Source organism: Mirounga leonina, unplaced genomic scaffold (genome assembly GCF_011800145.1).
Source record: "Mirounga leonina isolate KUSES-001 unplaced genomic scaffold, KU_Mleo_1.0 Mir_82, whole genome shotgun sequence".
Classification (NCBI taxonomy): domain Eukaryota; kingdom Metazoa; phylum Chordata; class Mammalia; order Carnivora; family Phocidae; genus Mirounga; species Mirounga leonina.
The window spans coordinates 31539989-31563068 of record NW_023270825.1 but is presented as its reverse complement, the minus strand read 5'-3'; the positions used below and the strand labels follow the sequence as shown (position 1 = coordinate 31563068).

Sequence of the window (23080 nt, the reverse complement as noted above, 5' to 3'; positions counted from 1 at the left end):
ACCTGGCTGGTTCAGTCAGAGCATGCAACTCTTGATCTCAGGGTCATGAGTTCGAGCCTCACAGTGGGGATAGAGTTTACTTAAAAAAAAAAAAAAAAAAGCACGAATCCTGGGGCACCTGGGTGGGTCAGTCGGTTAAGCATCTAACTCTTGGTTTCACTCAGGTCATGATGTCAGGGTCATGAGATCAAGCCCCATGTCTGGCTCCACACTCAGCAGGGAATCTGCTTGAGAGTCTCTCTCCCTCTCTTTCTGCCCCTCCCACTCCGGTTCTCTCTCTCTCTCCGTCTCTCAGATAAATAAATCTTTAAAAAAGACCGTGAACCCTATAATGAGTTCTTGATTATAAACCATCTTTAGTTGTTCCTTATGATATCATTTATATAAGCCTTGTCTCTCAAAACATAAACTACAGAATAGCAAAAGGTTTGTCGGCACTTCTGGTTAAGAGTTGAGTTCCGAGGTCGATCTGCCTGGGCTCATTCATAACCTGGCTTACTAGCGGGTTGATCTTGGCAAGATACTTAACCTCTCTGAGCCTCAGTTTCCCTGTCTGCAACAAGGAAATGAACAGTACCTTCTTCAAAGGGTTGACAGATTGAGGTAATGCAAGCCATACAACCCTCAAATAGTGTGAACAATCAGTCATTTTACTTATTTGGGGAACCAAGACATTCCTAATAAATACTGGCTGGTGGTATAAAGCAGAACACGCTCCTTCCCAGCCTTCCCTTCCTCATCTTCTCTTCCCTCCCCAGGAGGTAGGCAGTGTTTACATCACCTCCCAGATCTTGGGCTTGGGAAATGCTTTAAACCAAAAGGTTCCCCTAAGGACCAAGGCAACCAGCACCTTCCTTCCCAGGCCCTTCTCACTCTGCAGCTGTCGAGCATGTTACTTTCTATCTCCCGGCTTGGGATTTTCATCTGTCAGGAGTGATCATCCCACATCCCTTCCAAGGCTGCCACGGATGCTAAATGGGGCCACCGAAAGAACATGTCTAACATGCAAGCCATGTGCAAGAGGGGTTTTCTCTGTGTCCCCCACCCCCCAGGTCTGGAGAGGACCCCACAACCTCTCAATGAAGAACAGACCCCAGCCCCAAAGTAGCCCCCCACAGCCAAGGACCAAGGCAGTTTCCAGGGTAACGGCATCCTCTGCATCTACTCCCGATTTCCATCCCCGGCTGCTTTTGATTCTCCTCCCGCCTCTGTAGTGGGCTAAGTCACCTCTTCCCACTATTGCTAGGCAACCCTAAGAGCAGTGCAGCTGCCTCCTGAGGGAGGACCCCGGGCCCCCTCCCCTTCCCAGGACTCGGGCCTGGGGAAAGCTGCCCCCCTTGGACACTCCCACCCCTCCCCATTAACCCGGGGGATGGCAGAAGGTGAGAAGCGCTCCCAGACCAACAGGGTTTAGAGGTGCAGGTGCGGTGGGACTCGGCCTTGGGGAAATGAGGACAGCCACCCCCTCCTTCCCCACCCCAGCCTTCTACTTGTCTGTGCTTGTGTGTGATCTATTCTTAAGCAGTTTCCAAGCACGGGGTCACACCAAGCTTTTTATGAAAGATGCCCCTCTTGATTATTTTCCTCTTCTGCAGCTCTCCCACTCACTCACCATGAACATGGATCCCTGACCTTAGAGTAAACAGTGAGCAACAGAGACACAAATGGGGAAGAGGGGCAAGGAGGCAGAGAGCCCCAGCAACTCCTGGGAGGCTGCTTAGCTCCAGAGGTGGGAGGACAGGCAATTGTCATTTTCTTCTATTACTTAGCATGTTCTCAGGTTTTTTAAATTAAGATAGAATTCTACCACACAAGTCACCCACTTGAGTGGGTTTTAGAACATTTATACATATATAGTATATGTATATATTTAGACTATGTTTACATATATTTAGTGTATACATGTTTTGAGCAAGTTTTAGTATATTTAGTATATGGTTTTCGGCATATTCACAAGGTTGTGCCACCATCTCCAATGTCTAATTCCAGAATGTTTTCATCCCTGGGTTTTGTTTCATCTATGTTTGCCCCTGGTCAAATGTTCCCAGATAACACAAGCATTTCTTGAATAAGTGGCGAAGTGGTGAGAAGACGGAGGAAGCCACACTGCCCAGCCGGGGATCCAGGCCCACCTCTTACGGCCTGTGTGATCTTGGAAGTTCTGCAGCTGCTCTGAGCCAGCTCTCTCGTCTGTAAAATGGGGATAAAGTGCCCATCTCACGGGATCAGATGTGCTAATGCGGCACAGAGTCCCCAACACAGTGCCGGATACCTAGCCTGTGCTCAGAAGTGGGGGAGCCCCTATGAATATGATGCGAAAAAGCTTTTTTTTTTTTTTTTTTTTTTTTTAAGTACAGTTCTGCTCCCAGCTCTGGTCTGGGAAGATGACTGTGCCCAGGCTGTTGGGGACTGCCATCATTTTTGCTTATTTGTCTGGGAGGGCTGAATGGGGCACACAGAGGAGGCAAGCTGGGGTCATGACCTGCCCACATGGCTTTGGGGCTGATGCATCACTATCCCAGACTCCAGGTGCCCAATGTGTTGAGAACCTGCTAGATAATCCCCAGCCAGGACATGGGAGCAGGGGTGAGGGCAGGCAAGGCAGAGAAGAGAGCAGCTGACCACCCCTCTGTGTAAAAATTTACCCCTGCCCACTGAGAAGGAAGGCTTCTGGGAGCTTGGACTTGATGCCTAGCCTGGGACCCAGTGAGAAATCCTGATGTGTTAAGAGGAAGGTGGGGACACTTGGCTGGTTCAGTCAGGGAAGCATGTGACTCTTGATCTTGGGGTTGTGAGTTCAAGCCCCATGTTGGGCAGAGAGATTACTTAAAAATAAAATCTATTTAGAAAAAAAAAAGGAGGAAAGTGGGCTTCTAGGCTGTCTCTGAGCCCCAATTTGCTGGGTCTCCTGCCCCCACCACTCCCAAGGCCCCTTGACTCCAGCAGGACCAGGTCTGGGCAATTAGTGCTTAGCAGGACACGGGTGCCTCAGCAATGAGACACAACCCTGGGTCTGAATCAGGAGTCTGAGCGGGCTGACCCATTGTGGCCAGGACTAAGGAAGCAGGCTAACGGGTTTCCTCTGCCCACGGCTTCTCGGCCATTACCTCTCTAGGGAGCTGCAGACTAACCTGTCCAAATTCGCCGGTGGGCTCTGGAACCTCTCCCATGTCCTTGGCGAGTAACCGAGCCCCACTCCCCAGGCCCTTGCAGAGATGCGTGCCCACCAAGCACACTCAGAGAGGAGAAAAGCATGACTAGTGGGGAAGGTGCCCCAAGACCACAAGCCCGTTGGCTGCACACCCCATCCTAGGAAAAGCTTGGGTGGGTTACACATGGGGGCAGCTCAGGTGGGGTTAACTGGCTGGGATGGTCCCCACAACACCTGCACAGGTGTGGGGCTCAAGAGCCCCACCTGTGAGCTGTACAAACAGCCTGGCCTCTCAGAAAGGTGAGAGGTCAGCTCTGCGCGAAGGACAAGGAGCGAGAACAATGGAAGCGGGGGGCTGCCCGGCCTGCAGCAGCTTACACATGGTTGCCCTCTGGTCTGCCCTTCCACACTTCTGGCTCCCTCCTGCCCTGCCCTCCTTTACACACACACACACACACACACACACACATAGCCCAACTGCCAGGGAAGGTGGGGGAGGCTTCCCACAGAGTCTTCAACCGCTGCCTATCCTTCCAGATGCAGCTCAATGCCACCAGCTCTTCTCTCCCTTCTCCACCAGCGCAGGCAGGGAGCAGGGCTGGCTCTGGCCTGACAGCGGCCGGCACCACACCTCGGGCCACTTGGGGCACTGCCTGGTGTGACGTTCTATCTTTCTGCTTCTCTCTCCACCTAAACCATGATATGCACAGCTCCAGGCGGGTGAAGTGTAGGATACCTAACAGGGATTCACCCAGTGCTCACCGATGGACTCCACCGGGAGACACCATGGATGTTCTTACAGTGAGAAGGGACTAGAAGGGAGCAGAGACACCGGCTCTTCCCTAGAGACACACAGCAGCAGATCGCAGGTCTCAGGCTCGGGCTGCCCCACCCTGGTTCCAGAACCACAGGAGGCACCAGGTCTTGTGTGACAAGCCAGGCTTGTCCTCAGCTTGTGTGTCCTCAAGCCAGGCTTAGGGTTTGTGGCCACTGGCCAGGCGCCCAGCTCCAGGCCTTCCTGGAGAAGGAGAAGGGAAGCTCAAATCCCAACAACAAACTACGGGATGCCCGTGTGGTTTGACCTCCTCACACTTAGAACGGCCTGCAAGGAAGGGCCCAGGGGTCCAGGCCTCCCCCCACCCGCACCCCCACTCCAGTGAGCACAGCCTTGGCAGCACCTCCTCAAGAAGTCAGCTTCAGGAAATGACTTTCCTCCTTTTCCTTTGGTGACCACAGACCTTGCAGGAGCCTGCAAGCCTATCACACCCACAAGCCCAACTCTAGTGATTAACAGCCCCTCAAGGTCTCATCATTCCTCAGGCACCTGGGTGGTTGAGTCGGTTAAGCGTCTGCCTTCGGCTCAGGTCATGATCCCGGGGTCCTGGGATCAAGTCCCACATCAGGCTCCCCCTGCTCGGCAGGGAGCCTGCTTCTCCCTCTGCCTCTGCTTGCCACTCCCCCTGCTTGTGCATGCGCTCTGTCAAATAAATAAATAAAATCTTAAAAAAAAAAGATCTCATCATTCCTCAAAACTGGACAATCTGGTTCTCAGTGAGCTCCAGGCCTTCTTGCATCTATCCTAGGGAAGCCTAGGTGGTAGCCCGAGGCAGCCCCGCAGCCCCGTGCTTCAGACCCCCGTCCAGCTCCTTCAGGCTTTGGCAATCGTGTCCTCAGAGTACCCACATGAGACGGGTTTGGGAGAGGAAGCAGCAAAGCAGGGCTGGTAGGCTGCCGGGAGGCATGGACAGGGCCTCAAGAATGCCCTCAGCTACTTGACTGTGGGGCCTGAAGACACTCCAGGCTGTATCCTCTAGAGGAAATTCATACTTTGAGGTCATTTTACCTGTACTGTAACAAACTGACAAAGCTTTTGAGCACTTCACATTCATCTCTTCATCCTGGACACCCAGGAGGTAGGTAAAGGGTAGGCAAGAGATTCTACACCATTCTATAGCGAAGGGACTGAGCAATCAGAAAGGTCAAGTGACGCGGAATGAGCCAGAGTTGACTTCAAGGTCCAAGGTCAAAGAACACAACTCCGCATACTCCTAGCCAACTAGGAGTTGGCTCCTCCTAAGATGGGTTTATATACTACACCTTATTCCCAAGAATATAGGGTAAAGGCCACAGAAACTCTGGCTCCTCAAAAGAGTTAACATGTATTTATTGAGCACTCCCTGTTAGGTGCTATGCTAAATTCCCTACACACATTAACTTGGTTTAAACCTCCACTCAACTATATCAGGCAGGAATGATTAATTTCCTCATTTCCCCATTGGCATCATCAGGCACAGAGCAGGTAAGTAACTCACTGAAGATCACATAGGCAGTCCGTGAAGGGGCCAAGATTTGAACCCAGGGTGCCCAGAGCATGTCTGCAGAGGCTGGAGCCAGGATACAGCCCCAGATGAGCTGGTTTGTCTGGAATGTAAAATATTCCATCCCTATTTCCACCCCACCCCCCCATCCCGGAGTTGGGAGCCATGCGTGATGCTGTTTCTCAACACCTTGCCCTGTACTAGGCACCAGGGATTCAGCAGAGAACAGAAGAGGCTGGGCCCTGTACCCACGGCCACGGGCACAAGGTGAAGCAGGCAGGAGTGCAGAACAGCGAAGGGTAGGAGGACTGAAACGAGAATCAGTTCTCTCCTCCTGCACATTTTACTTCCACCAGGCATCACTCTGGTTTTTGCAGCCCTAACCTTCAAGGCAGGCGATGTCCTGTTCCTCCCCAGGTGAACCACTCCATAGCAGGCCTCCCCCTTGACCAGTGGCCTTGACTAGCTCCTGCAATGGTCCTGCAGTCTAGGAGGGAGTATAAACAAGGGGGCCCATCTTGCTGTGCCCTGGCATGGTGTGGGTGCAGACTCGGGACCGGGGCCCTCATTCACCTGCCAGGTGAATGCCTATTTCAACACCATTAGCTCAACAAATATTGACAAAGCTCCTATATGTGAAACAAAACAAAACAAAACAAAACCCAGGACTGGCATCTGTGGGAATACCCACTAAATCCGAGCCTCCAGGATTCAAGAGAGAAGAGAGAATAAAATTTAACAGCTGAAAGCTGCCATTTTACAAATCTTCGTCAACCCAGCAGGTGGGGATATTAGCTCCTTTTTATAAATAAGGAATTGGAGGCTGAGAGGTTAAAGTAACTTGCCCAAGGTCACAAGCCTGCAAAAGTAGAGCCAGGGTGCTACTCAATCCATGCTCTCCCCAGCTGGCCTGGTGTCCAGCCGGCACACACAGGAGGGTGTGCACAAAACGCACGTGAGCAAATAAACCGGGGGTACCGTCATCCTGCAAAGATGGGGCGTTCAGACCTGCTCCCTTAAAAAAGGCGGCTTTAGAGCTCAGCCTCGAAGGTCAGGAAGATTGGGAAGGCCAGCCAACTCCCCAGGCCACTGCATTTTGTGTCTGGAGGCAAGGAGTCCAGGCCCATGAACTCTGCACGGAAGCATTCTGTGAAGACGGGACAAGCCACAGCCCACCGATGCAGGTTCTTGAGTCATGCCTCCTGCCTGCACCTGCCTAGGCCTACCCAGTCACCAGGGAAGTACTTGCCACCACGTCATTTCATCCGAGGCCTGTCAGAGCCCTGAGGGATCAGCAGGACAGGGCAGGACAGGAATGCAGCCCATTTACAGAGGAGGAAACAGATCGGAAGCACCTGTCTGGAGCATTCACTGCTCCAGCCGCAGCACTTGGAACTGGGCCTGCCGGAGTAGGTGCTCAGAAAGTATTTGCTGAATACTCTAATAAAAGCTCAGAGAAATGAAATGACTTGCCCGAAGTCTCTCCAATTGTTGTGAGTGCACCACAGCTAAAAGCAGGGCCTTCTGCCTCCCCCCCAGAGGCCTTTGTAGCCCACTGCACTGTGTCCTCCCACCCACCCAGCTACGTACTCACTCTCCTGCCTCCTTCTGGAATGGCCAGCCTCCTCTGTCCACTAGTCTGTCTGTCCTCATCCCTCACCTCCCACGCTCAGCAGGGAGGCTGTCAAAAGCAACACCCAGGTTGGGGCGCGTGGGGTGGCACAGTCAGTGAAGCATCCAACTCTCAGTTTGGGCTCAGGGTATGATCTCAGTGTCATGAGATCGAGCCCCATGTCAGGCTCGGTGCTCAGCATGGAGTCTGCTTGAGATGCTCTCTCCCTTGCCCTCCGCCCCTCCCGCTTGTGCACTCGCTCGCTCTCAAATAAATCAATCAATCTTAAAAAAAAAAAAGCAACAAGTTACTTTAGGTCTCATCTCCCACATAATACCACTTCCTTATATCTCCAGCACCCCGAGAACTAGGTGAAATTTTCAGACAAGAAAACTGAGGCCCATGCAAGATAACAGAATTAACGGCAGAAAACAAAAAGAAAAAAAAACCTTGGATTTTCAAAGTCAGGCCCAGAGCTTGTGCCACGCCCCCACCCCTTCCATCAACCCTGCCAAAGCACATGTTGGCTCCCCTTGGTCCAGAGGTCCTTGCAGGCTCTGGATGCCAAGTCCAACTTTGCTGCCCTTCCCCCCAGCCCCCTGCCATGCACCATTTGGGACTCTGGACTGGTTACTTTCCCCTCTGCCCCTCATTTCCTCAACCTCAGGTGTGCCAGGCTCACATCCAATGCCAGCCCTTGTAACTGTTGAGTTTACCCCCTAGATCACCACAGTTCCCAGATGACCTGTTCCCACCTGGCTACAGAGGCCTGGGACACACCCACCACCGCCCACGTCAGAGTTTTACAAGTCTATATATGTGTGTATATATAAACAGAAACAGAGACAATATAATTTTATCCCCAACTATATTTAATATATTCATTCATTCATTTAATACAGAATACTATACGCAGGTCCAGTGACCAACACTGGGGAGACAAGAGTTTCTGCCCTCCCAAGAACTTCATCCCACAATCCTGTCACTCGTGCCCCAACTAGGCATATAATAGGTGCTCTGCAAACAGGGATGTCTCCACTACTGTCCATGGAAGAGCCCAAGACATCCACCGCCCTAATCCCACCCCCTCCTATCCAATTTAAAATCTAGTCTCAAGAAGTCCTCACCCCGAAATTTTAAAAAGGCCCCCCCACCTTGATCCCACAAGAATCTTCAAATTAACCACTCCATTCTGAGCTCCACCAACTGCCCAATTGTCCCAGGAAATAAGCCCAGTGAGTGGGGACTCTCACAGCACCCCCCTCCCCGGGGATTGGGGGGGGCAACAGGAAGAGGGGGAGGAATGTTTAAGCAACTGTCACACTGCAAGTAAGTCAACTCCAAGCCGGAGACCTTCTGCCGTTGCCCTACAGGGCCAGGCCCAGCAGAAGCCCCTGCCTGGGTCTCAGGTCACAGGGCTTTGAGGAAGCCCTTTGTGCGTGTGTTTTAAATTACCTCTGTTTGTCTGATGATGAAGTGAGTAAAAGGGCGCCGATTCAGGGTTTAGGATTCCTGAGTGAGCTAATACAGGATGCCTTTGGCTGAAAAAAAAACTTCAGTCGGCTCCCTAAACTCCCCCCCCTTTTAAGTTTAAAAAAGGGAATGAATGTTACCATTTTTGGACATGAGCGTTCTCCCTCAAGCCCAGCCCTAACCGCACTATCCAAAGGGACGCGCCATCCTGTCCCCCCCCATTCCCAGATCAGCGGGGGGTGGGGGGAGATGAAATGAGGAGGGACCGGATGGGAGCGGACAGCGGGGGGCGGGGGGGGAGGCTGGAGGGGAGGGGGGAAGAGAGGAGGGTGTTCAGGGTACGTGGCCGCCTGGGGCAAGAGCTCATAGCTCAGGCAGGAAGCAGAGGCAGGGTTGGGGCGCCCTCCCCTCCCTCCCCACAAGAGTGGTTTCTGACCTCTTCCTGCCACCGGCCACTGTGCCCAGGTCCCATCGCCAGCTCCGAGCCAGCCCCCGTGGCGGGGTGCGCACCCGGTACACCTCGTCTGGGACGCCTGGGGACGGTGGCTAAGCAGAGATTCCCCAATGACTGACCCCAGATATCCCAGTAAACAACCTCTTGTCCTGGAGCCCTTCAACTCAGATCAAGTTGCCCAAATTCGCCTTCTCCCAGGAATAAGCGGGTGCCGGAGGGGCAGGACGCAGACGCAAACCCATCTCCGCCCGCAGCTGAGTTTAGCAATAAAACGGTTTGCCGTCCTGACCCCGCCCCCAGAGGGCCTGCTGGGGAACCGGCTTCTGCCCCCTGGTTTTCTCGGCTCCGGCCCCACTCCAGCAGGTCCCCCTCCAGGCAGACCCGAAGGTGGCTGCCAATCCCCGCGGCGCCCGCTTCCCCCCCGCCCCCCGCGGCCTGCGGGCTGAGGTTGGAAGGTGCAGGGTCCCGCGCTGCTCGCCCCCCGCAGGTACGGAGCCCAGGGCGGCCCAGGAAGCGCGCTGCCACCGCACGCCATATGGAGAGGCGGCCAGGGGGCGGGGAAGGGAAGGGAAAATCGATCCGGAGCAAGCAGCCACCAAGCCAGCGGCTCAGCCCCAGCCTCCCAAGCACCGCCTCCCACCCCCTGCCCACGCGGGGACCGTGCGGCTGCAGCCGGGTGGCCTGAATCGCGGACCCCAAGGCGACCTGCCCGCCGGCGGCCCCACCTCCCCGCGCTCGGGCTCGGCGTTCGCGGGCTCTGGGAAAGGGGCTCTCCCCCTTCCGCCCGCGCCTGTAACCCAACACCCCACCTCGCAGCGGCCGCGCATCCCCCGCCCCCGCTCGTGAGAGCCTGGAGCCCGTTCCGAGCCGGGAGCTGGGAGCGCGGCGGACGGAGCTCGTCGGGCCGGGGGGCTGCGGCGGGCTGGGGAGGCTGCTGACCTTTCTCTGCTGCTTCTCCCAGGCCGGGTCCAGGAGCAGGTCCCGATCCCAGTCCTCTTCGGGCTGCATGTAGTCGTTGGTTTGCTGGGAATCATAATGGTCCATGATGGTGCGCGCGTGCTACGAGCTGGATTTCTTCCTCCACCTTCTCTCCCGGCGGCGGCGGCGGCGGCGGCGGCGGCTGCTTGCTGCTCCTGCCCCGGCGTGGGGAGGGAGTCGGGCCGGGCTGGGCTGGGCTGGCGGGGCCGGGCTCGCTCCCCGGCGCCCGGTTCCGCCGCGGCGCTGTTCGCGGTAGCTGCTGCTGGAGGCGGCGGCGGCGGCTGGAGCTCGCGGACTGCCTGCCTGGGACCTAATCTCCACGCACAGTGAGCGAGGCGGACACACTCGCGCTGCGGGAGCCGAGGCGGGCGGGGGCGGGGGGAAGGGGCAGAGCCCTCCCGAGGTTCTCCATTGGCCAGGCCGAGTTGCCCAAACTTCCCCCCATCGCCTTTCATTGGGAATTCCTGGCATCCGTCAGCCGGGCCGCGGCGCATATAGGTGGACTGGGCGGCCCCCTCCCGGCGCGCACGCCCCCGCCCACTCCCCGGGTTCCCACTCCCCCGCCGCTCATGTGACACCAGCTTAAGCTGAACGGGACCGAAGCCGGGGGACGCCTCCCCGGGCTCTGGGACCGAGCGGCAGCGCTCCCCGGAGCCCCAGTCGCCGCCGGGGACTGGACACGCTCCCCGCCCGCGGCAAGGCGGCGAACTCGGGCGCGCCGGCCTGACTGTGCCCCCCACGCTGCCAGGGGCTGGAGAAGGGACGCGAGCAAAGCCGGGACGCATTTCACGTCTCCTTCCTAGGGTCCGGAGAAGTCAGCACCCGAGGAAAGGGGGCAGGGAATGCCGGAATGGAAAGGAATTTCCTGGGAATTTCCTGACTCTCTCCCTCCCGTTCCTGCCCGGCCCCGCCCGTCGCGACCCAGCCGACCCCTGCCCTCCGAGAGCCCGGGGTCTGGCCAGCGAACGGAGTTCGGGAGCCACAGAGCTTTCCCGCCTCGCCACAGGGTCCTTTCCGGCTCAGGGGACCGCTCTGCCTAAGGGCTTCCCGGTGGCGCCTACGTCGCCCCGCTTCCTGGGATCCTTTGCCCGTCCCCGCAGGCGGGCAGGCGGGATCCACCCTCTTACACGCCCCAGCAGCCCCCTGAAAACTGGGCGGGAGGGCCCTGAGTGGTCTACCTACTACACGCCCCGCCCCCAACACACACACACCTGACAGATGGGCAAACTGAGGCTCAACGATTTGAATTGGAAACGGGATTTAGCAGGTTTTCAGGACTCCAAGGCCCAGCCTGTAACCTCAGGCCTGACAAACAAAGCCTTATTGTTGTTCGAGGAGGAAGGAGGGCAAAATTGGCCAAACACCTCTAACTTCTAGGTGCCTGCCTGGGCTTCCTTCTCCAGGCCTAGTACACACCGCCCCAGCGGTAACAGATACTGGGAAGAGGCAGACCTGACCTGGTGGGCTCCTCTAGGGGATCCCGGACTGAAGAACAGTCCTCCAACAGGTCATGCACACAGGAGTGCTTTTATATTTGTGCCCCGAGGGTTGGCTGAGCCAACCGCAGAAACTCCAGCTTGTCAATCCAGGGGCGAATGAAGGAGTGAGAAGAAGAGTGCATTGCCAGGAAGGGCCTTGAATGAGGACACCTGAAAGGCCACAGATGGAAAAGGTGAAGAAAGTGCCTCCGCCTCTCAGAACCGCCAGCAGATGCTGTTGTCAGCTACCTGCATCATTAGTCAACCTCACATTTGTGCAAGTGCTACGGGTCAACGCCCTGCCTGCCACAAGCCCCTGGCTGAGGACGCACTGCCCCTGATTTATGGACTATTTTATAACCATTTCTAAACTGTGGCTCTACACCTAACTAGAGGGTAACATGGTGCTGTAGCCACTCGTTCCCTCAATGAATACTTGCTGAGCGTTGTCTGCGTGTCAGGGGTTGTGCTAGATGTTATGTATACAGAGATGAAAAGATACAATTCCTTCCCCATGCAGCGCAGAGACAGATACAGAAACAAAAATATAGCGGGAGGAGGCAGCCGTGAGCGGGAAAGCTCTGACCACCGAGCCCAGCAGGGGAAAGGAGGCTCCAGGTGTAACTTTTTGGAGTAGGTGAAATTCAAGTGCGCCTTAAAAACAAGAGTCAGCCAGACGCCGAGCATGGGAGGCTCTTCCAGGCAGAAGGATCAGTCTGAGTACATGGGGGCAGGACACTGCCTGGTATAAAAGGGTTGCCTAACACTTCAGCGTAGCTAGACTAGACATTCAAGGCCAGGAGGGGCAAGAGACGGGGCCGTGGAGGTGGGCAGCTGCCAGACCACCGAGGCCCGGTGCGCCATGGGAAGTGCGGATCTGAGGGGACCAAGGCTGGACAGAAGCTGAGAACCAGGTGCAGAGCAGTTTCAATCATCCAGGCAGCAGTGGTGTCTCGGGCCATTTGGGCCACTGTCACGGAATATCGGAGATCAGGAGGCTTCAACAAGAGCATTTATTTCTCATAGTTCCGGAGGTGGGGAAGTCCAAGCTTAGGTTCAGTGTGATGAGAGCCCTGCAGCCTGGTTGCTAGAAGCCATCTTCTGTGTCCTCACATGGTGCAAGGGGCTCTGCCCTCATGACCTACACACCCTCCTAATACCATCACACTGGGGGTTAGGCTTGCAACATAGGAATTTTGGCGGGACATGAACATTCAGTCTATTGCAAATGGAGAAGAGTGGGTAGACAAGAAATACTTGTCTGTATTGTCTGAAACCCTGGCCTCAGGGTTTCAATGTGAGGACAGAGAGGAGTCTTTGCTCCTCTCGCCCAGTGCCCCATGTGAGACAGACCATGCACTTCGTCTATATGACCTATGTAAGCTCTACTATGAGATGAGAACCGTCTCCACCTTACAGAAAAAGCCAGCTAAGGCTCGGGGAGGTAGCTAACTAGTGCAAGGTTACACGCAGATATGTGACTCCTAAACCCATGCTTTGGACCCAGTGTTTCTCAACCCTGGGACAGTTTGACACCCTTCCTCCCAGAGGATATTTGGCAGTGTCTGGAGAGATTTCTAAAAGTTGTCACAACTGGTGGGTCACTATTGGCATGCAGTCACTAGAGGCCAGGGCTGCTGCTGAACATCTACGAGTGGGTCAGGACAGTCTCCCCCCAACAAAGAAAGATCCAGCCCAAGTTATCAACAGTACTAGGGCTGAGAACCCCTGCCTTCACTATTGGCTTCTAGTTGGGATGATCTCATGAATGGTGGCAGTACAACCAGTTGAGATAAAGAATTTCAGATTTGGGAGTGGAATCCTGGATTGAGTGTGAACACATTGAACTTGAAGTGCTCTGAGAACGTTCAGACTCGGTTGCCCAGCAATCAGTTGACTGCATGGCCCTGACTGAACTCAGGGGAAACAGATCTGAGGGTCAACAGTATACAGATGGTATTGACAACCATGAGACCACCCATGAAGGATGCCTAAGAGGGGCTGGGAAGGGGACCAAGGGTGGAACCCGGAGAAGCAGCACTTAGAAGGGAGTGTAAAGAACAAGATGCCTTGAAGGAGACAGAGAGGAAGGGGTCAGCAAGAACACAGAGTCTGGACCACATGGTGTCGTGAAAGTCAAAGGTATGAAGTTTCCAAGTGAGGGGAGTCAGCAGCATCAGATGTATCAGGAAAATAAGGCCTAACAGTATTCTTTGCATATGATCATTGAAAATTCACTAGTGTCCTTTGCCTGTGGAATTTTAGTAGTGTGGCCAAAGCTGTGAATTTAAGAGACACTAGGCAGTGAATGAGGGACAACAGTGAATATAGAAGAGGTAAAAGGGGAACAACAACAACAACAACAACAACAACAAAATATATATATATATGGCATTCCTAGAGGGGGTCTAAAAGAGGAATTTTTTTTTTTTTAATAGGAGAAACTTGAGCTATTTGTAGTCTGAGAGGAAGGATTCAGTTGAGAGGAAAGAATTGAAAATGCAAGCAAGAGAAAAGTGAGAGATGGCATAGTTCTTGAGGAGACAGGACCATGTGGATTCAAGAACACGGGCTAAAGTGTGGGCCAATAAGAGGAAAGGGGGGGTGCCTGGCCGGCTTTATCAGTAGAGCATCCGACTCTTGATCTCGGGGCTGTGAGTTCAAGCCATGTTGGATGGACAGATTATTTAAAAATAAAATCTTAGTGCCTGGGTGGCTCAGTCGTTAAGTGTCTGCCTTTGGCTCAGGTCATGATCCTAGGGTCCTGGGATCGAGCCCCACATCGGGCTCTCTGCTCAGCGGGAAGCCTGCTTCTCCCTCTCCCTCTGCCTGCCGCTCCCCTTGCTTGTGCTCTCTCTCTATCTCTCTGTCAAATAAATAAAAATTAAAATCTTTAAAAAATAAAATAAAATAAAATCTTAAAAAAAAAGAGAGAGGAAAGGCCCTGGTGCTCTGAGAGGGGGAGGGGTTCCGAGGATGGGCGTGGGTGTCCATAAGTGAATAGGAAGAGGGTCTTAGGTTTCTCAATAGGGAGGAGTTCGCAAGGGATGGACCAAAGGTGATGAATTGACTAGTCTTTCCATCCAGGACTCACTAGTGGCCATCACACTGGTGATACTAGTCCCATATAACACCACCTTCTATAGAGAGAACAGAATTACTAAACGGGTTAATTTTTTAGGGATACTAAGTTATATGCATGTTTATAATATCCATTCTTTTTTTTCAGTTGGGGTATAACATACAGGGGCGCCTGGCTGGCTCAGTCAGTGGAGCGTGTAACTCTTGATCTCGGAGTTGTGAGTTCGAGCCCCACACTGGGTGTAGAGATTCCTAAAAAAAAAATGAAATCTTAAAAAAAAAAAAGGGATATAACATAGAGTAAAACACATTCCCCAAGGGTGCTAATGTTCAGCATACAGCTCAATGAAATTGCTCCTGGGTTTACACCCAGGAAACTACTACCCGCATCAAGATAAAACATTTTCAGCACCTCAGGTTTCTCATGCCCCCTCCCAATCTATACTCACAATCAACATAGGAAACCACTATTCTGACTTCCTACTGCCGATAATTGTTCTTACTCGTTTTTGAACTTCATATAAATGGAATCACACAGTATGTACACTTTGGTTTCTGGATTTTTCACTCAATTTGATGTCTATGAGATTTGTTTATGTTGTGGCTTGTATCAGTAGTTAATTTGTTTTTGTTTTTCTGTTTTTGCTGTGTAATATTTCATTGTGTAAGTATATCCTAAGTAATTTATCCACTCTCTTATTGATGGGCACTTGCCTTGTTTCCAATTTGGAAATCTATGAATAAAGCTGCCATGAATACTCTTTTTTTAATTTTTTTTTAAGTAGGCGCCACACCCAGCATGGAGCCCAACTTGGGGCTTGAACTCATGACCCCAAGATCAAGACCTGAGGTGAGATCAGGAGTCAGACGCTTAACTGACTGAGCCACCCAGGCGTCCCTGCCATGAACATTTTTATGTGCATTTTGGTAAACATATGCATTCATTTCTCTTGGATATATACCTAAGAATGGAATTATTGGGTCATGGGGTGGGTTTATGTTCACTTTTAGTAGATATTGCCAAAAACTTTTTCAAATTGGCTGTAACAATTGACTCTCCAGCAACAGGTGTGGGAAATCCAGTTGCTCCACATCCTCCTACCACCAGGTATTATCAATTTTTTTTTTAATTTCAGCCATTACTGTGGGTGAGGAGTGCTCTCTTTTTATGGGTTTAATCTTGCCATAGGCTTATCAACCTTTTGAATAAAAAACTTCCATTCCCGCTGCCATTCACTTTAATAGCAACTGATTCTTTTTTTTTTTTTTAAGATTTTATTTATTTGACAGAGAGAGACACAGCGAGAGAGGGAACACAAGCAGGGGGAGTGGGAGAGGGAGAAGCAGGCTCCCCGCAGAGTAGGGAGCCCGATGCGGGACTCGATCCCAGGGCCCCGGGATCATGACCTGAGCCGAAGGCAGTCGCTTAACCAACTGAGCCACCCAGGCGCCCAATAGCAATTGATTCTTGATGTATTAGCTGCTTGAGGGGCACCTGGATGGCTCAGTCAGTTAAGCATCTAACTCTTGATCTCACCTCAGGTCTTGATCTCAGGGTCGTGAGTTCAAGCCCCGTGTTGGGGCTTGAGATAAGGGACAGTGGCATGCATATGATATCAATTTCACCAAATTAATTCATTCAATATTTAGCAAGCAATTTCTCTATGCCCAGCACCATACTGGATAAAGATGCAAGAGTGGTCATGTCCTTCTTAGAATAGACAGTAGATGCTTAATAAATTTCCATGAATGATTGTTTGGAAAGGTTGTTTGGGCCCCCACGGGAGCTGTTTTGTTTGGGCTTGTTTTGGTGGGAAGCCGGAACATGTCCATTTCATATGACTTTTCAATTAAAAGTTTAAGAGAAAACAGCTCTTGAAAAACAAAACAAAATCCCTGGAGTCATGTGGGCTGCCAAAATGGAGTGAGGTAAGATCATGAAAGAAAATGAGAGGATTCATCTGCAAAGCAGTCCTGACCGCTTTCTTTCCAGAGGCTCAGCCTCTGTTGCCCCTTTTCCATTCATCCTCTGCATTTCTCTGGGTGCAACAACAAAGGAACCAAGACTGTGGGCAGAGTTCTTGCCATTCTACAGGCCAGTGGGCAGGAACGGAGGCTCAAGAAGTTTGCTCAAGTCAAGGCAGGGAAGACAACATTGATGCCCCTTCAGGCCCCAGTCAGGCCTTTCCCTGGAGCTGCTCGAGGAAGGGAGATCTCCTGACTCACCAGCAGCAGGCTCTGAAACTAGCCTAATCTACCACCAGCACGGCAGGCAGCTCTTTCTGCCCCAATCCAGTCGGTAATGAGTCACCCAGAAAGCCATAGGTGCTTTGCTATTGAAAGAACCTGGCTCTGGAGTAGATGACCCAGTTTCCTTAGAAAGAAGGAGGAATTCTCAGGTCTATGAGTTCTGGGAGTACTTACTGGGTACCCACTCTGTGCCAGGCAGGATGCTAGGAGACACACAGAAGAGCCCTATTCCTCCCAAACCTTCTGGTCTAGCTGGGACCAAACAATGGGCTTCCTCCCCTAGCATTCATTATCTAACAGATACTTACTGACAGGCATAGGCCGAGAGAATAGAAATGAATTGGACTGCCACATGAGGTGACATCAGGAGTGTAGAGTGCCAGCCTCGTGCCTGGCATGCAGCAGACCAACCACTTAGATGCTCAGAAGTTCCTTTTCTTTCCCTACTATGGCCCTGCAAGTCCCTGTGGGGAAACACAGAAAAAGTAGGATCTGCAAGATTCTGGAAACTAAAAGTACCCTGGACCTCCCAGCCCAAAGATCTGGGGGTTTCCTTCATCGTGTCCTGAATCTCTAACCCTCCCCCCTAATGGTAATAGGCTCCTTCTCGGCTCTTCCTAAGAGACCTAAGGGCACGGTAGTATCTGTAGAAGGCTAAAAGGAGGGAGGGAAAATCACCATGGTTTCTTGGGTTTCTAGCTCAGTTGGTCAGAGACCTTAGTTTTGTTGCCAGTCCCAGTAGCAATTTAATTCATGATCGCTTTTTCTTCTGAACTCCCATAGACACCATTTTTTGACTGAGGTAACTCCCTCTGCTTTATTGTGTTCCTTTGTCCACATTTTCTTTCCTACTGTCCCTCTCTGGTCTTATCCCTCTTCTTTCCCCCACACAGCCTAACGCAGGGCCTAGAACACCATAGGTGGTCCAGTTCAATCTTTGCTGAATGAAAAATGGCATTAGGCACATTCTATCTCTGTGCCTCAGTTTCCCTCATCAAGCTGTGGGAGGCCCTGGAAGGCCAGTCCTTTGACATGGCCCATGTAGGTATCTCCTAGGTCTTCTGACCACCCAAGAGGTTAGTGCTGGAGACACTGACTTGGCCATCTTGCTCACATGCCTCAGCTAGCAGCTCTCAGCCCTCACCAGGCCCACGTCTCCGCCACCAGTGAAAGGCTGTTTGCCTCTAGGCCAGTTCCTGCCCCTCCCACCACAGGCTGCTCGGGGGAGGAGAGAACACGGTCAGTTTCCCTCTTGCCCGGTCTCTGGTGAAGAACTGGCCTGGAGCAGGCAGAAGTTTTTGGTTCCCATGCTCTGCCCAGTTCTCCAGCTTTGGGTGTCAGGTTAAGGAACATCTGGCCTCTCTGGGGCCCTCTTTCTCATCTTTTTGCATATATCTCTACCCCAAATTCCAGGGGTCAAATCCAAGCAGGGCCCTCAGAAATCTCCAGCTCAGAGTTACCCTGAGGTCAGCTCCGGGTGCAGAGATAGTCCTACCTGATAGCTGCCCCACCTGACTCCAAGGAGGGCTGCAAGCTCACCCCCGGCTAGCTCTACTTCCCAGCAAATACGAGAGCAGAACACCCAAATCACAGCTGGGACATTCCCATTGAGTAAGACACTCCTCTGCCCCGTTTTAGGAGCTGGCCGGCCGACTCCAGGCCCGGGGAATGAGTTGCTGCAGGGGAGCCCGATTAACCTCAGCTTCCCCCTCTTAGCAGCTGGGTCCCACTGGTCTTCAGAAGCTCAACCCTAGAGGCCTGCCCAGGGCACTTCCTAGAAGTGATAGAATATCTTCATGGGGGGTGGGGGTGCACCTGGCTGGCTCAGTCAGAGGACCATGCGACTCTTGATCTTGGGGTCATGAGTTCAAGCCCCATGTCGCATGTAGAGATTACTTAAATAAATAAAACTTTTAAAAAAAAAATCTTCTGGAGGCCAGGTGTCCTTATCTTGCTGGCAGGATAACCATCAGAGAAAGATCCTTGGGATCAGGGGACCTGTGCTCCCTGGGTCCGTTTATTCACCTGCACAGTAAGAGGGCTTGGTGGTCGTTAAGCCCTGAGCCCTGTCCTAAGAACATCCTTCTCAGGCTCCTCTCTGCCACCAATGACAAGAGGGTTTGAGTCTTCTGAATCCGTGCTTCTCAATCTTCTCAATCTTGAATATAAGCAAGTTCCTCTATAAAGGATACAAGTTCTCACAAAGTTACTTAATTTTTGTTTTCATGTTTCTCAAATGTTTATGAACATAAAACTCGGCACACACTTCTTAAGGTTTTAGGTTTTTTACAATTAAAATCAAAACAAGCTTACAAATTCCTGTCTACAAGAAACTATGAAACCAGTAAGACTCAAAGAAGCCATGTTAATTTGAATGTGACTGTTGCTATTTGGCGAAATGCACCTGCTACCCCCAGCAAGACAGAGGCTGCCGGCCGACTGTGATCCAGCAGGTGGACGCCCGGCATCACCACCTACCAGGCAGTGACTCGGTTCTCCTACTGCTTTCTCGATTTGAACCACTGCATCAGGGCACCATTTAACCTTCACTTGGTGGGAACACACTATAATGCATTAAGTTCCCCTCTGCTGTGTTCTCATCACTCAACAATTAAAGGTTTTGTTTTTGTTTTTGTTTTAAGTTCTTTTTAATCTTTTTTTAATCTCTCAAGTTTCAATATCCTGGGGTGGGGGATGGGCAAATAGGTGAAGGGGAGGATGAGGTACACACTTCCAGTTATAAAATAAATAAATCACAAGGATGAAAAGTCCAGCATAGGGAATATAGTCAATAATACTGTAGTAACTTTGTGTGGTGACAGATGGTAGCTCCACTTACCATGGTGAGTACATAGTAATGTATGCAATTGTCGAGTCGCTACGTCGTATGCCTGAAACTAATACAATATGTACACTATACTTCAGTTAAAAATTTTTTAAATTTTGGGGTGCCTTTCAGCCTCAGTTGGTAGAGCATGCTACTCTTGATCTCAGGGTCATGAGTTTGCGCCCCACGTTGGAGGTAGAGTTTACTTAGAAAAAAAATTTTTTTTTAAGATTTTATTTATTTGACACAGAGAGAGAACACAAGCAGGGGGAGCAGCAGAGGGAGAGGGAGAAGCAGGCTCTCCGCCGAGCAGAGAGCCCAACACAGGGCTCAATCCCAGCACCATGGGATCATGACCTGAGCCAAAGGCAGATGTTTAATGGACTGAACCACCCAGGTGCCCTGAAAAAAATTTTTTTAATCTAAAAAAAGTTTCAATGTCCTTATCTATAAAAGAAGGAGTATCACTGGGCCATCTGGGTGGCTCAGTCAGTCAAGCATCCCACTCTTGATTTCGGCTCAGGTCATGATCTCATGGCTGGAGGGATGGATCCCCACCTCGGGCTTCATGCTCAGCAGTCAGTCTGCTTGAGATTCTTTCCTCTGTGACCCCACACTGCCGGCCCACGCACAAGCTCTCTCTCTCTCTCAAATAAATAAAGAAATCTTTAAAAAGAGAGAGAGGAGAATCACCTCGATTCTACCTACTTCCCAGGATGACTGTGAACATTTATTCGTTCATCCTATCATTATTTATTGAGTACCTACTATGTTCTAGGCACACAGGGTGTAGCAGTGACCAAAGTGGACAAAAATCCCTGCCCTGTGGAGCTGATATTCCAGTAGGGGAGACTGATAATAAGATAAATGAGGAAAATAGTATGATAGTATGAAGGAAAAAAAACAAAGCAGGGAAGGGAACAGCGTATAGGGATCTGATAATGTGGGTTTTCCGACATCACCAAGCAATTCCCTGACACCATTGGAGTGTCCAACAATTCAACTCCATTCCGACCCTGTCTACCCGTGCCAGCATCAGGCCCCCTGGCTAAGTACTCACACCCGCAAGATTTGAGATGCTAATCCCAAGTCCAGGATGTCACCTCCGCTTTGGACTGACTGGCTATAGATCCCAGGTTCCCACAGCCCCCTCCATGGGTTTGATTAATTTGCCAGAGCAGCTCACAAAATTCAGAGACATGGTTTACTTACTAGACGATTGGTTCATTATAAAAGGATATTATTCAGGAACAGCCAGATGGAAGAGATGCCTATGGGGACAGGGTGCCATTCTCCTGGGTTCTCCACATGTTCACCAACCCAGAAGCTTTCCAAACCCCATCCTTTTTTGGGTTTTTATGGAGGATTCATTACATAGGCATGACTGATTAAAGCATTGCCCACTGGCAGTTGATCCAACCTCCGATTCCTCCCCTCTCCCCGAAGGTCAGGGGGATGGGACTGAAGGTTCTAACCCTTCCATCACATGGTTGGCTCCCCCGGCAACCAGCACCACTCAGTGCTTTCCAAAAATCACCTCATTTACATAAACTCCAGTGTTATTGAAAGGGGTTCAGTAAGAGCACCTTCGTTGCTCTTATCACATAGGAAAATTCAAGGGTTTTAGGAACTTTGTGCCAGAAATGAGCACAAAGGCCAATATATATTTCTTATTATAAATCACAATATCAGGGCACCTGGCTGGCTCAGTCAGAAAACCATGTGACTCTTGATCTCGGGGTCGTGAGTTCAAGCCCCACATTGGGTGTAGAGATTACTTTAAAAAAATAATAATAATAACCTTAAAAAAAAATCACAATATCTCAGTGGAGAAGTAGAGGGAGGTTACATTTTTAAAATGGCATGTTCAGGGGAGGTTTCACTGAGTAGGTAACACTTAAGACCTAAATGAGATGGAGGAAGCTAAAGCATTTTGAGGAACCGCCAGGACGTCAGGTGTCTATTGTGGAATAACACATAGCAGACGCGCGCGCCCGCGCACACACACGGAAAAGTACAATGCAAATGTGGGTATAATAGATACCCATTGTTTCACTGCCCAGCAACCATTTCCCCTCCTGGCAACTGAACCCTTATTTTCCTCTAGGGAGGCACCTCGCTTGCCCCAGGCCCCAACCTGCTGGTTGGATGGCCCCACCTCTAACCACCAGGGCGGGGCAAATGATGGGACTGGCCAATCAGAGCACAGCAATTGGTTTAGGAATGGGCTTGGGACCCAATCAGAATGAATGACGCACCCTTGGGGGAGAGAGACACAGTATCCTCCCCTGGAGATCCTAGCAGTAAGGATGATAGGAGCCTGGAGCTTTCAGGAGCCACCACACGGAACCTGAGGAAAAAAGCCAATGCAGAGGAAGACAGATCTAAGGGCTGAAAAGAAACTGAATCCTGGAGACATATTTTGATCCCCTGCATCAAGTGGTACCTACTTCAGAACGTCTCAATTTATGTGCACCAATGAATTCCCTGTTTTGTTTTGTTGCATAAGCTGGTGTATTAGTTACCTATTGCGGTACAGTCAATTACTGCAAGATGTGGTGACTGAAAAGAACATCTCTCATCTCACTTTCTGTAGGTCAGGGATTTGGGAGCGCTCTTAGCTGAGTGGTTCTGGCTCAGAGTCTCTCAGAGGATTTCAGTCTGGTTATTAGCAAGGACTCTGAAGGCCTGACTGGGCCTGAAGGATATGGTTTCCCAGTGGCTCGAGGTGGGGCTGGTGGCAGGAGCCCTCAGCTCCTTGTCATGTGGGCTCTCTGGAGGCTGATTGCGTGTCCTCACAACATGGCAGCTGACTCCCTCCAGGATGAGATATCCAAGAGAGCAAGTGAGGAGTGCCTTTTGAGTTAGTCTCTGATGTGCACGTTGTCACTTCCACTTACTATGTTTGTTAGAAGTGAGTTAAGCCTATATTCAAGGTGAGGGGAATCCTTCTCAAAGGAAGGAAGATCAAAGAATTTGTGGACCTATCCGAAAACCACCACACCTAGTTTGATTTTGGTTTTCTGTCACTGGCAACCGATAGAGTTCTGACAATTATTCAGGAGTTCATCACTGTCGTATTATTGCTGTTATAACATGGCTCTTGGCAAAACAAAAAACCAGCAACCAATAAAGTGGTAACAAAGTATATCTTAAAAATGCCAATTTGGGGCTCCTGGGTGGCTCAGTTGGTTGAGCGACTGCCTTCGGCTCAGGTCATGATCCTGGAGTCCCTGGATCGAGTCCCGCATCGGGCTCCCTGCTTGGCGGAGAGTCTGCTTCTCCTTCTGACCCTAACCCCTCTCATATGCTCTCTCTCATTCTCTCTCTCTCAAATAAATAAATAAAATCTTTTTAAAAAAATTAAAAAATAAAAATAAAAATGCCAATTTGACCCTGTGCTACCTAAGCTCAAAAACCTCCAGTTGCCCTCATTGTCCAAAAGTTCAGAGCCCTCC

General features: G+C 51.3%; 1 protein-coding gene across 3 annotated transcripts in view; it reads right to left on the bottom strand.

Moving 5' to 3' along the window:
* The window catches only part of ACTN1 (actinin alpha 1), a 92882-nt gene extending 82557 nt beyond the window's left edge, over window positions 1–10325 (bottom strand). For all 3 annotated transcript variants that reach the window (XM_034993043.1, XM_034993044.1, XM_034993045.1), the window contains exon 1: window positions 9948–10325. In XM_034993043.1, coding sequence (XP_034848934.1) covers window positions 9948–10052 — 105 coding nt within the window. In that variant the 5' untranslated portion in view covers window positions 10053–10325. The remainder of the gene's footprint in view (window positions 1–9947) is intronic.
* Between the last annotated feature and the right edge of the window lie 12755 nt (window positions 10326–23080).